General features: G+C 40.3%; 1 protein-coding gene across 2 annotated transcripts in view; it reads right to left on the bottom strand.

Annotated features, from left to right (window-relative positions):
* The window catches only part of LOC130187858 (centrosomal protein of 128 kDa-like), a 35,798-nt gene extending 22,226 nt beyond the window's left edge, over positions 1 to 13,572 (bottom strand). The window contains exons 1-14 of one of the 2 annotated variants that reach the window (XM_056405783.1): positions 12,786 to 13,572; positions 12,457 to 12,543; positions 11,739 to 11,871; positions 11,304 to 11,422; positions 10,923 to 11,014; positions 10,253 to 10,325; positions 9,574 to 9,696; positions 6,875 to 6,961; positions 6,386 to 6,460; positions 6,128 to 6,275; positions 4,924 to 5,054; positions 3,563 to 3,634; positions 3,068 to 3,253; positions 231 to 419 (exon numbers count right to left, since the gene is read on the bottom strand). In XM_056405783.1, the coding sequence (XP_056261758.1) occupies positions 231 to 419; positions 3,068 to 3,253; positions 3,563 to 3,634; positions 4,924 to 5,054; positions 6,128 to 6,275; positions 6,386 to 6,460; positions 6,875 to 6,961; positions 9,574 to 9,696; positions 10,253 to 10,325; positions 10,923 to 11,014; positions 11,304 to 11,422; positions 11,739 to 11,871; positions 12,457 to 12,543; positions 12,786 to 12,959 (1,689 nt within the window). In that variant the 5' untranslated portion in view covers positions 12,960 to 13,572. Of the gene's footprint in view, positions 1 to 230; positions 420 to 3,067; positions 3,254 to 3,562; positions 3,635 to 4,923; positions 5,064 to 6,127; positions 6,276 to 6,385; positions 6,461 to 6,874; positions 6,962 to 9,573; positions 9,697 to 10,252; positions 10,326 to 10,922; positions 11,015 to 11,303; positions 11,423 to 11,738; positions 11,872 to 12,456; positions 12,544 to 12,785 lie in introns of both variants that reach the window. The other variant, XM_056405782.1, reaches the window with a different exon arrangement.
* Between the last annotated feature and the right edge of the window lie 7 nt (positions 13,573 to 13,579).

The following is a 13,579-nucleotide window of genomic DNA, read 5'->3' as shown; positions in this document are numbered from 1 at the left end:
TATTTGATTCAACCTCTAATCAATTTTTAATCCATTTTAGAAAATCTGAAGTTAACTGGATTTGAATGAATGACATTAGCTTGCAGGTAGGTCAACAGATTCAAAATTAAGGAACAATAAAAAATCTCTAGTAGCATTGTGCAGTGAAAACCTGACCCACAGTCTATGGTCCTATAGGTGGAAAAAATATCTGAAAGAGGAATTCTATTTCTGGATGTTCAACCCCACACCTCCCGGATTTCCTGCTCCAGTGACAACTGGCGCTGTCGGGTCTCGGACAGCTCCACGTCCTTGCGGTGGAGTTCTTCCTCACGCTGGGCCAAACGACCTAGGATTTCAGTGAGCTCCCTGTGGGCCGCCTCAGTCTGCTGGCTCAGCGCCTTCAGCTGGGCCTGAGAGCTCTCCTTTTCCCTGGCTGCCTGGAGGGAGAAACAGAGAGCACGAGAGTGGGGGAGAAGGGATTCGGAGAGGGAGAGGAGCAGGGAAATGAAGAATGACAAATGAAGAGGAGGAGGAAGATGGTGTACAAAGAGGAGCTCTAACAATAATGATGAGAGCAAGAGAAAGAGTGACAGAGAGACAGATGGAGAGAAACATATGCAGTACCAGCTCTTGCACTGATAGGAAACCGCTTGCACTCAGCTCCCCGATAAGGGACAATGGTCAGGTCTGTTCAAAGCAGATTGCTTCTAATACTCTGGCTTTGACTGGAATTTGCAAAGTCTTTGCTGTAGCTCAGAACCTAATCATTTAATTGAGTACTTGATTCTCTCCCCTAATTCATTAAGGGGGCAGAAATGATTTTGTAATTAATTCGCGTCACGTCGAGTATGCCAGGTGGGAGTTTGTCTGTCTGTCTCTCTGTGAGGCGCAAGGCTGATGACTGTGAGTTTGGAGGTGACTCTAATGGGATGGAAATCACTGGGAGGTGACTTTCAAGCTAACAGTAATAGTCAGCCGTTAATTATTCAACTAAGCACAACCGCTGTTACATACCATGCGAAGGTACTCAGACTACTTGACTTCATGTTTGGTTATATTACTATCAAGTTAATTCAAAATACATTATTCAAAGTTTTAATATGACTTTGATACTAAGCTCTCTATGCTATAAATGACAAAACAAAGTATTAATTAAAACGAGCAGTGCACAGGTATTCTACCTATTGGCTTCGTTCAGGTTAAATAGCAACATTAATAAAAACCTCTGTAACATTTCTCACATGTGTGTTACTTATTCTGGTGTGTTAAGGGTATTTATTTTGCTCTCATTATTTTTCTTTAAAGCTGGGTTTAAAGTTTCTTTTTCCTCATCATGGGACATAAAATATGGACTGCAAAGGATATGTATTTGTATCACCCCTTCCCAATCATTATATTTAAAGGTGTCGATTTTGCTGATTTTCCAGCCCATTTCAACTATGAAAGGTACTGGAGGCCTTGGACCTGAAAAATATTTCAATTTCTGTATTTCCCTGGTGATGTGAGGGTGTTAATTTATTTCTCTGAAATAATAGAATGAATGAATAGATGCCTGAACTTGTGTAGTATGGAGGACATCTCCATAATGTAAATGAAACAAAGGAGCTGCTTAACACATTTGGCATATGACACCAGAGTAACACAGTACACATTTTTGTGGTGTCGTATCTATAATTTCCACAATACGTACCAATATTCTGTGCATCACTTAGTCAGTTGTAGCAACTTTCCACCACCCACTAATGTATTCTGACATCAGTGGGCTGCACAGCTACAGGGAGAGTTTGGCTGAGAGAGGTTTTGTTTTATCCTCACTGCCTGGGGTGGCACCAGAAATCATTCTACTATTGAACTCAAGAAATGCATTATAGTGCAGACATTATTGATTACTTCACTTTTTAGAACATGCTGTCAAAGTCAAAGCAGTTAAGCATGAGCAAGAGTCTGCTGCTTTGAAAATGCAACAAAGATGATTCAGAGGCTCAGTTGTAGCGAATAGTGCAGCCAGATGCCTCGCTGCTGGTTCAGCAAGCAGCAGCAGCAGCGTTTCAGACAGAGCCAACCGATACGTAGTCAATAACTTTTGCTGGATTCTGTTGCAAGTGTGCAAAAACGGAGTTTGCTTACGCAGGCACAGACATAGTGATAGTTTAACTCTAGGTAATATACAATAACAAGCACAGTTCTGCATGCCTGTTATCAAATGCATAAGCTCGTTTATTTTATATTGTTACTGTATGTGCAATACACAATGTGTTTGTACATTTTTCCTGCAGGCTTCAGAGGCTTCGACCATCAAGTACATCATACACAATGCATATTAATATTTTCTAAACAGGAGAATGGCAGGTTCTTTGTCAATATCACTGGTGCAAAAGTGGTTTTAGTGTTAATAGTCTGCACCTACCATAAATATAGATTTATACTTAGATCCAAAATGTTGCTTTAATAAGGCAATCTCTGGTCTGGTACAGCATTTTCATAAATCAATAACTACCAAAGCAGAAGAGACAGAGACCTCCTAACTTTTAGTCTCTTGTAAGGGTCAAGCTCCAAAAACACTGGATACTACATTTCCCACAATTCAACTCATTAGCATAATTCATTACGTCCCTCCTGCCTCCTACACCTCTGGTTTGTAATGCAGACTTCCTGTTAAAAAAAATCTCAGGCTCAAGCTGAGATAAGCCTGTTGACTTCATCAGAGTTGTTTTTCAACTCTGAAAGATCTGTCTACAGCCACTTTATACAACTGTTTTCACAAGCTTAATAGTTCTCTTCATAACAAGTTAACTGAAATTCACGTGTAAAATCGGTTGAGTGCCTTTTTAAAGCAAACAGGGTGAGATAATTTTGCTCATTTCCTAGGTTTACCCTTCATTCCTTCCATTAGCAATATTTTGAAATAAAACAGAATAAGGCAGATCAGGCCATTAGATTCCCACTGAGTTGTTGAGATAGATTTTTTTTTCTATGTGAAAGATAGCCAACATTATAAAGATCAGCAGTTACTTAGTCACAGCTGCTACTGTAGGTAGGTGGTGGTGTCAAAACTTGTGTAATGAATGCATCAGCCTCAACCGACCTGCAAAGCCTTGTCAGTATGAAATTGAGTCTGGGCCCTGGTCTCCTCCAGCTCCTTCTGCAGTCTCTTGCACTTTGCCCTCCACTGGCGCACAGCCTCCTGGGCCCTGTTCTTCAATTCATCTCTGTTCCTTGTGCTCTCCTGGAGTAATGCCTCCGTCTCCCTCCTCTCTGCCTGCCCTCGGCTCTGAAAGGATGACAGAATTTATGAATAAAGTGTACACTCATTCTTTATAATCTGAATCTGAAAGTGTTTTTTAAGCATGTGGTGGATCCTAAAATGTCTCACAGGCCTAACTCTGAAGGATCTCATTATTGCAACTTTTAGTTTTGTAGTTCTTTACAGCGTCATTTTTGTGTTGAGTTATGGCCCAGACAAGCCACTAAACACAGCATGTTTATAATTTAAATTACCACTAGAAAAAGCACCCCTTGTTTAGAGACCTTGATTTAAATTACCAATGCACTGATGAATTGCAGTAACCAATCAAAATACCTGTATCTCCCTCAACTGTTCCAGCATTCGCTGTTGCTGTTGCTCCCGCTGGGCCAGGTCTGATGACAATTCCTGGTATATACAAAAAGGGAAAAGGTCAAGGATGTGAATGTACTTGTGTGAGTACTACTGCTAATGGGGGGGGGGGGTCATACAGGGGTGAGAATTCAATATACGCCAGAAAAAAGTAAAAGAAGACAGGTGATGTTTAAGAAGGGAAGTGAGGAAAAAAAAAAAGGTGTGATAGATCATAAGAAAAGATAAACAGTAAAGGGCAGTTATGGTGAGCAAAGAAGACAGCAGACAAAGTCAGAAAGGTCAAAGAAGACTGAGACTGTGTTTACATGCTGCTTACAATTGGATTATCTGATATGTTGGTCTGAAAAGTAGTCGGAGAGGAGAGCTGCACTGGATTAACTTCATATCCAAAAAAAAACTCAATCACTTTGAAGTTTCAAGTTTGATTGAAGTCTAAAGTGAGGGCAGGTAAGTTTATCCGGGTGCCGTTTAGGTATTTATACTGAATCAGTTAGGGGTAATTAGTCATAGCCTGATTAGTCATAGACCTATTAGACTGTATATAAATTCAGCGACTGAAAAATTGAATCTTCCACGCCATTCTCCTCATCATACTTCATTTTTGCTCATTTACCATTAAAATGAAACATTTCAGACGTCTATTTTGATCTAGACATAAAAACCCTAAGAGACGCCCCAGGTGATACATGCAAACACCCACTTTATCTTTTAACGCCTACTCAGCAATAGGGGAAGCGTGGCAGTTTAAACGCATTTTCAATGAAAGAAACATCAGAGATTAGAGGAATGTGCCAAAGCTTAAAGTGCAGCAATTCCTACTAACATTTTATTGATACCCAGCATAGCCTTGACTAGCCCCACTTAGCATGGGGATGTGTTTTTCTAGAGTTTTTTTTTTATGTCTTGTTACAGTGATGGAAGTGACACATCGCACCAGTTTGAGAAGGATAAATGACTGCTGGTTGACTTCTGATCTCCTATTCCAACTGTCACTTCATCTGACGATCTTAAGAGGATCAAGTGGCATGGAGTTGGCGGAGGATGCGACCACGGATGAGAGGCACCCTACAAACTGAAATAACCCTGCTCAGGGTGGAGACGGCAACATGGGCAAAGTCAAAGTCATGCTTGTGTTGTGCTCATTTGCACTCCAGCTGAGAGCTCCTCAGTGTTTCCCATTTATTCTTTAGAGCATACTACAAAGACAGCCAAATGGATGACTAAGGAAAGACACGCAATGCCTTCTCTGAACCACTGCTCTTACAAGCTCACGTTGTTTTATATAAACACCCAGTGTGACACAATTTCTCTCATACACACACCTCCACCTGTAAGCTGAGTTGGACCCTCTCCTTCTCCTTACGCTCCAAAGCCCTCTTCAGTTCTTCAACCTCACCCAGGACGGAGGCCTTGGCCAGCTGGACTCGCAGCTCTGCCACTTCTTTTTCTAGGTCTGAACGATCTAACACATATACACGCACACACGCACACACGCACACACGCACACACGCACACACGCACACACACACACACACAATCAAACTGCTGATTACTGCAGGTGGAGAGAACAAAAGTAGAACACAGTGACTAGGAAAGTGATGGATTAGGGAACAAGAGGAATAAATATATCAAGCCTTGGCAACACTTTATGAGTAAGATAAATATTTAAGCAGATTTGAATTTAGAATAATTTTCTAACCTTACCCTAATTTCTTTTTTCACCTTTTTACCTGCTATGCATGTTTCTCTGTCAATCACTTCACTTGGTCACTTGGGGCAGAACAATAGTTGATAGACATGAACAGAGTATAAATAAAGTGTTACTAGAAGTCAATGATGCACGACTCTCCATGTATGATATCAACAAACAAAGATGCAATAAGCAAAGTATTCATGATGATTCAATGAGGTTATCATGAAGTAATGAACCATCTTTTATCCAATCTATAATCTAAATCAGCTGAAAATCTCTATTGCATATTGAAATACTATACAAGTTGAGACACTCTTAGGATAATCTGTCACTTTCAAGCCTTTTAAGGCCTACTGATGCCCTAAAATCAATACCATTATAAAAAATAAAGTAAGGCACAGAACGGTAAGATTTTCTATACTTTTCTCTAATCTTCTCTCAATTTTCTCCCCTTTTCTGGTCATAACTTTGACATTCTTTTTCTCTTCTCTTTTTGTACCATAGTCCAATCAATTTGGACCTCTGACCAACACTCCACATTAACCCTTGCTGGCCGCGTATCTGCTCTCAGGCCGCTCCCTTCCCCCTGCCATGCATTCACCCTGTCTCCCACTTTTAAAGGGTATTTTGATCCGGCTGTTGGCAATGCATATGTACTGTGTGAAGTTTTTCTTCAAGGAGAAACTAATAAAAATAACACAATGTATTGCCAGCTACGGTTACAGGGCTGGCATAACAATTTTTAACCTGTCCCTTTCACCTACATCCCAATCCTCTCAGCCCTGTTTATGCTCCTTTCCCTCATCTCAAGAGTCCAGACCTAAATTCAGTACCTAGCCCCCGCAGTCCACCTCTTCCCTCCTCCCTGTCAGTGTGGCTGCCATGTGGCCGAGCGGTGGGCTGAGAAGTCTCCAGCCGGGCCCTCTGAAGCTCAGTGTTCTCATTCCTCGTCCTCAACAGCTCACCACGCATGCCCTCCACCTGGGGATCATCAGCCATGTGAGCAGACACAAAGAGAAAGACATCTGACTGAAAAAATGAACAACACAGAGGGTTTATATTGGATTTATGTACAGCATCCACAAACGAACCTGATGAACAAGTGACTCTCTGCTATCCTCTGACTGTTCTAATAGTCTTCTAGCTCTCTCCAGATCCTTCTCCACCTGAGGATAGTGTAACAACAAGACTGTCAGGGCAATACAAAATAATCAAGTGTTAAATTATTGTGGAGTCAGCAGGAGGTTTGATTCTCTTGGAAGCTTCAGAATGATCTCCTACACTATATCATTAGGTATGCAGCATATACAATCTACAAGTTCAGAATGTATACAATTTGAGTTAAGGCACAATTATGAAATAATTTAATTATGAACTTTAATTTAATTTTCAGCTAAAAAGTGTTGATATACTAAGTGCCTTGTTAAAACTTTGAATGTTAACTACCTAAGCAGCTAATTTCAGTAAAATGATGCTGGAAAAATGAGGTAGGAACTTTTATATGGCAAACTTTAATAACTAACTCACAGAGGATTTCTATTTTAACACACAAACACTTCTTTAAGACTAAATTCCTGCACCTTGGACTTCTCCTTCTCTGCTTTCAACAACCTGGTTGTCATGGCCTCCTCTCTCTCATGGGATTGAACTTGGTGTCTACCTAAAATCTACAAAAAACAAGCACAATCACAAACAGGATAGAGTATTATTATGAAAGCACACATATACGAGTACTGTATGAATGCAACATGAGAGGTACTATTGCATCACAGTATACCCCCATCCCGTCTTTTTGGAACAAGATACTGGCATCATGGTGGATTTGTACAAGAGCTTAGATCCCACTCAATCCCACTCATTCTGAGCAGGCTGTGGTGATGAATTACCGGCTGCTAGCAATAACAGCTACCCAAGTGACTCATCATCTATTTGATTCACATCACAGCGGGCCCATCGGTGGGGAATAAATGTGCCCTCTGCTCTCCCTCCTCTCCTGCTCTTTAGTAGTAAAAGAGATTATTTTCCTCTTCATTTCCTCAAGCTTGTTTATTTACCCTTAATTTTTGGACAAATGCATTATTTCCCACCGCCCCGGGCCCTGCTGGTGTCCCATTAGGGCACTACAGAGGAGAGGGATGCAAATGAATTGGTAGCTACCATCATTACACAGTATGTTGAAAAGTCTAGCCCCGGAAGGTTATCAGTCTGGATACAGCTACACAGTGACCCTCTGTGGGCTAATAATAAACTGCAGCATGAGAGATTAAAACAAGCAGATGCCAAGACACTGATTATCTTATACAAAACACTGTCCTCCAAACCAGTAACCAAGAAATGAATGGTTCAGTTATTTCAAATATGAACTAACATTATGTTGATGATGTATAATATGAATGATTTGTGTGGCTAAATGGAAAGTAGCAATGTAAGAGAGCAATAATACAAGATAATGTGTTCTTTACTGTGACTGTGGGCATATACAGAGTGCATCTAGCTATGAGTCTACATCACTAAAGTGCACCTAATGGCAGAGCTCTCTCAGCTATTAATGCTTTTAGACAAATGCATGCCTAAAAAACCCCCCCCAAAAAAACACACGACTGGCTTGAAATACAGAAAAGTTGTAATTGCTTGCTTAGCGAACATTTGCAGTGCATCAAAGTAATTGCCTAGGTGTACTTTATAGTCTCATAAAGCAGAGCAAGAGGGCTAGGTGACACAGTGGGAGCGCTGCTTTAACAAACAGAAGAAGGCAGTACAATGGAGAGAAAACCTTTCAGTAAAACACAGCGACCCAGCAAGTAAAAAATTAAGAATTTCTTTTTTTACATGTACTGTGAATATAATTTTATGGACAACACTTGTCAACACAGTAATAAATCACTGCTATTTAATTGTGTGGAAGATTAAAATCCCACCAATTATAATTAGACTTTTTAGTTGACATCTTTTCTGACTTCTTTTTCAAAAGGTGAGGAATAACTACTCAACAGAGAACACCTGAAAAATGTTTAAGCAGTCATTTTTTGGACACTACCACACTTGCTTTTTAATCTTTTTGGCCAGTGCTGGCAGTCAGAACAGCTTTTGGCTTTTTTTTTCCTGGAAAACTGAGGTTTAATAAATTGTGTAAATGTCAGTGGTCTTTATTATTACTCAAGAATAACCAAAATGCATTTATTCCTTCTGCAAGTCCACTGACTTTATTTCGCTTTACTTCATCTGTTAAATCTCTCCTTTAGCTTTGAGCTAAATGCTAATGTTTGGCAGGTAATGTCTACTATATTTATTATCTTAATTTAGCATGTTAGCATGCTTACATTTGCCAATTAGCACAAAACAAAGTAAATCTGAAGTGGCTCGGAATATTATTAGTTGTGCAGAAGTTTGGTCATAAAACCAAAATATTGGACAAATTCAAATTTTGACCTTGTGGTGGCACGAGACAAAAAAAATCAGAGGATCATAAGAAGTAAACAGGTTTCGTCCTCTAGGGACCATGATTGTCAAATAGCCACTGCTATCAAGGCCAAAAATTAAATTTCATTGACTGCTTCTTAGTATTAGAGAGCATGACTAACATTTTTCTTCCTCAAAAAGCAGGACTTGACCAGTCGGTCTCATACCTGTGCAACAATCCTCAAGGGACAGAATTCCAATCCAGCTTTTAAGGTCTTAGACAAAAAAACGAGTGCTTAATGGTCTCACTTTTGAAAAACACTTTGTGCATCACTTGGCTCGAATGCTCCAACTAATTTGAAAGACTTGACAACCTACGATACTTTTTCTAGAAAGTTGAAAAATTGGAGACACAACATGATATTTGAACTATTTTCAATCTGCTCTGTCAATCAATGTCTTTATAGTGGATTTTAGGTCTGCATATCATCTGTGATGTCTACCGTTGATTGACTTGTGTGCCTGCTTTATTCTTTTTTTTTATGGAGTGTATGAGTGTATCAACGTGTTTCCTTAGTACTTGCTTGTAAGGCTAAAGTTTCACACTCCTTTGTGACAATTAGCCTAATTTGTTATAAAATTCTGACTGTCCTATTTGCTTCTGTGTGTTTGTTAATGTGTGTTGTCCTTAATAAATAAATGAGTTAAGTTAAATATAACTATGTTCTATCTTGCCCTGTCAACAATTTATGAATTTATTTGCTTTCATTTGCCTTCAGATTTTTTTGGCTTTCTTTTTGAATGTGAGAGAACATGAGTGTCAACAGAAAGGTATGTGACAGTGGGATCGCAGCAGATGAGTGGTGGGGAGGAGTGTCACCTCCTGCAGCTCGTCAGACATGGCCACCCGCTGCTCAGGCCTTTTCTCTCTCTCCATGCTCCTCTCATCAGCGTGCGTCTCTCTCTCCAGCTCCTGCAGACGCCGCTCCACGCGAGCCGACACCTGCACACAGTCAGATGGAGGATGCTTCAGGTCACACAAACATCACCAGTACAGGAATGGCAGCAGGATATGATAAATGAGACAACAGGAAATTAAAAAGGGTGGGTGACAAAAATATCTTTCAGAGCTGACTGAAAGTATTACATTTGTGATGCAAGAATTCGCTGTCTAATCAGGAGGCATCACATCCACCTGTATGAGACAGTAAATACCTTTATCTTGTCACATCCACAGACAGGACAAGATAAAAAATATTAAATATGTTGGCTGTCATTTGAAGTAGCATATTTGTCACAGTAGTGATGGTGCAGTGAGGAGCCATGTGCTTGGAAATTATACTGAAACATTTGCTAAAGTTAGAGTTTTATGAAGTAAGTTTGCCATTTGTCTGTAGCTGTTTTTTTTTGATCAGAAAACAAAAATATTTGCATATTCAACGCTCTGTACAGCAGCTTTCATCCATCAATAACTGTGATGTGATGTCCTTAAGTTCAGGATGCATCCACTAGAAAGCATACTTGAAGTATTGCTAGTGAAATACACAGCCACAACTCACTGAGTCTTGTCTCTGAGAACTTGTCATGTGCCCTGTGAGGCTCTCCATAGCCCGCCTGGTGTCAATTTCAGACCTATAAAAAAACAAACAAAAAAAAAACAGACAAATCCAGCAGACTGAACATATCTACACAGCGGAGTTCTCGACAGTTCTGAAAAATCCTGTTCCAGGACATCATTGATCAAAATGTGAATGCATAATGCGATGTCACTAAAATTAATTATGCAGCTTCAGATGTTGAAATATGGTGGTAGATCAATTTGGTTTGGTCAGCGGGCCTGGAAGGAGAGATTTTTTAATAACTTCAAAATGTCAAATTTGAATGCATGTTGAGGGAAAGATCTGCCGCCTTTTGACTTTGCAGTTGCATCTCCTTAAGTTTCCCATGACACTTTTATCACTTTCTCATCAAGGAGATTTCAAAGACCTGAAATCCATGCATTTATTTTCAAAGCTCAAGAAAAAACTTTTCATGTACAGCAGACATGAAAAGTATAAGCTCAATATCTTGCACTGATCCAGAAAGAGGCAAGACCTCAGTTAATGTGGAAAATTTGTGGGTGGATGTAGGAAGTGTTTACCACATTAGTAAAGCCTGACAGAAATATCTCAGCATCTTTTATTGCGAATTATCACCGTTTCAGATTTCTGTGTCCCTTGTCTCAGATACCTATTCCTCCTTAGGATTTCTCTATCCAGGTCATCAGACAGTCTCTGCTGGTCACAACGCAGATCCCTCAAGGATTGGTGTACAGAATGAATCTATGGGAGTCAGCCACAAACACATACCGATACAAATCTTAAGACACAAGCAAAGCAAAGTAGAGCTAGCCATGATTGCATTTACAGAGATGCACATTTATAGCAACCACTGTAGTAAGAATAGATCATGGATAATATCTGATTTTAATGAAGTCTTATCAGGACCTTTTTTTTCAAGATTAGAATAACAAATTTTATATCAATGTTGCAAACTCAGTGTACCCTCTTGTGGCAACTTTCTGAAACTACATGAAGTAACAAGCAGCACTGCTCTGTCGGCATTTCTTACATCCTCTCCTCTCGGGTTGGAGTCCTTGAAACGAACACCCGCAGACTGAGACCTCCTTCTCCTTGCTTGAGTGCCTGTGTACTCCCTCAGTGGAGAGGTGGGGTAGAAACGTTGGCCCTCTAAAATCACAGATGTAGAGATGTTATAAAGTGTTTGTTTCTGGAAACAATATGATAAAGCAGGAGTCAGAGCTTTTGTAACCTCTGAAAAATGTTCACAACTGCACAACTTGCTAATGGTGCGACACACAGAGGCAGATTGTTTTACTGTTTTTAATTATTAGAATTAAGTTGGCAACACAAACATACATAATTAAGATGGTCTATGGCTTTCACTTCTGTATTTTACCTCTGTGTTATCTGCCAGTATGTTCCAACCAAAACTAGCCTCACTCATAATAAATCTGTCAGCCAAAGCCTTTCTGTTTCTCCATACCTGACCCTGAGCCAGCCTCCAGGTCACTGGTATGCAGGGTAGAGGCCGAAGCTGAAGCACTTCGAGCCCCATTGGATCTGCTCAACCTCTGTGTCTGCAGCTGACTGATTGACTCCTCCAGGTTTTCCCTGAGCTGGTGCAGAAGAAAAAGCACACAGGGCTGACTAACCAAGGAAACAGAAAATAACAGAGCTCCTAAATAAAATCACATACTGAAGATGACAACTGGAAGGGGAGACATAGAGGAGGGGGAGTCAAAGATATTAAAAAATCTGCAATAATTATAGCAATATAATGTTTTTTGCATATTGTGCAGGCCTAGCGCTGAACAAACAATGTGATAACTGACTGTGATATCCCTTAAATAGTATTACTGTGCATTAATACTGGTATGTTATTGTCCTTGAAGTGTTGAAGTGGTTATGCACTGAAGATGTGGATTTATGAAACTGCCAAACTCCTCACACTGTCCCATCTATTCATTTTCCAGTGCTGCTGTTAGAGTTCTCTGACAATTGTTGGAGAAAAAGTGACATTTTGTCTAAAGTTTCTTTAATCCTGGCAAATTTTATTTAAAATACCTCCAATAAGTATCACTTTAGTATTTCAATAACATGCATCTGAATCAAACCTGACATCTAATAAAATATATGGCTATATGTGCTACCATCTGCATCTTTAGGGAATAAATACTTAGATAATAGAACAGGTGTCTCACCAGTGCCATGGCTTCAGTTTGATCATCTGTATGCTCCCTGTACTGGCCCAGCATCCGGTCTACTTTGGTCAGGTTTCTACTGGTGTCCTACCAGAGAAAGGAAGATATTAGTTAACAATTACTGAAATTAATTTAGGGATCAATACAATATAAATAAATATATACACACAAAAAGTGCTTAGAGTGTATAGGGAAGTTTTGGCACAGCCAGAATACTTGACTTGATGGTAAGGTAAGGCTACAAAACACAAATAAATTTTCAGTACTTGCTGATGGATGAAATCTGAACATGCAGGTGCCTGTCTGTCTCATGAGGCACAGCGGAGTACCTGTAAAGTGTTTGCCAGGGTGCTGATCTTCTTGGAGATGTCTACTACTCTATCATCACCTCCACTCCCACTGGCTCTGCCCCTGTCCCGGCCAGGTCTGCGATGGGCTTCACGCCCCCGAGCCCTGTCTCCCGGCGTCCTGTCGTAAGAATCCGATTCGCTGGTTGTGTCCATAATTTTGGACAGATTGCGGGTGTGGCGACGAAAAACCGCTGACTAGGCAAATATGACGATTAGTGACCAGCACTAGCGTCGTCGGCACAAAACGCTAACTGTTAACGTTAATCAGATTAACGAATAAAGATGGGTGGTTTTGAACTTTCTTAACAATAAATATTTGTGTCATAGCAAACGGAAATGAAAGCTTTGTCATCGTTACCTTAACAACCGGTGGATGCTAAAAAACTATTTGACCTGCAAAACACTACAATTCACTCGGTCCCGTTCCCAATCAATCACAGTCCTGAGCATTGTTGCGAGTGGTGTTCCTCCTGGTTAGCAACAAGTGGCAACCACTATGAACGTAAGCTAGCTAACCCAACGTTAGCCAAGTAATTTTGCCCTGAAATAATATCGTAGAACTGCAAAACACTGCATAAGTCCAGTGGAAACTGAGGAAATACACGCTATCGTTCTAAATAAATTACGAATGAGACGTTGGTTTTTCGCTTTGCGAGTGGTAGTTAACAGAAGAACAACCCTCAGTTTCACTGTGCTATGGCAACTTGAACTAGCCGCGTCTGAACAGGAAAATAACAGAGCGCGGCTGCTCCAAAGGATGCCGGGAATTGTAG

The sequence above is a fragment of the Seriola aureovittata genome, chromosome 19 (assembly GCF_021018895.1).
Source record: "Seriola aureovittata isolate HTS-2021-v1 ecotype China chromosome 19, ASM2101889v1, whole genome shotgun sequence".
Lineage (NCBI taxonomy): Eukaryota > Metazoa > Chordata > Actinopteri > Carangiformes > Carangidae > Seriola > Seriola aureovittata.
The sequence above is the reverse complement of the archived record's forward strand: the minus strand, read 5'-3'. Positions and strand labels throughout refer to the sequence as shown.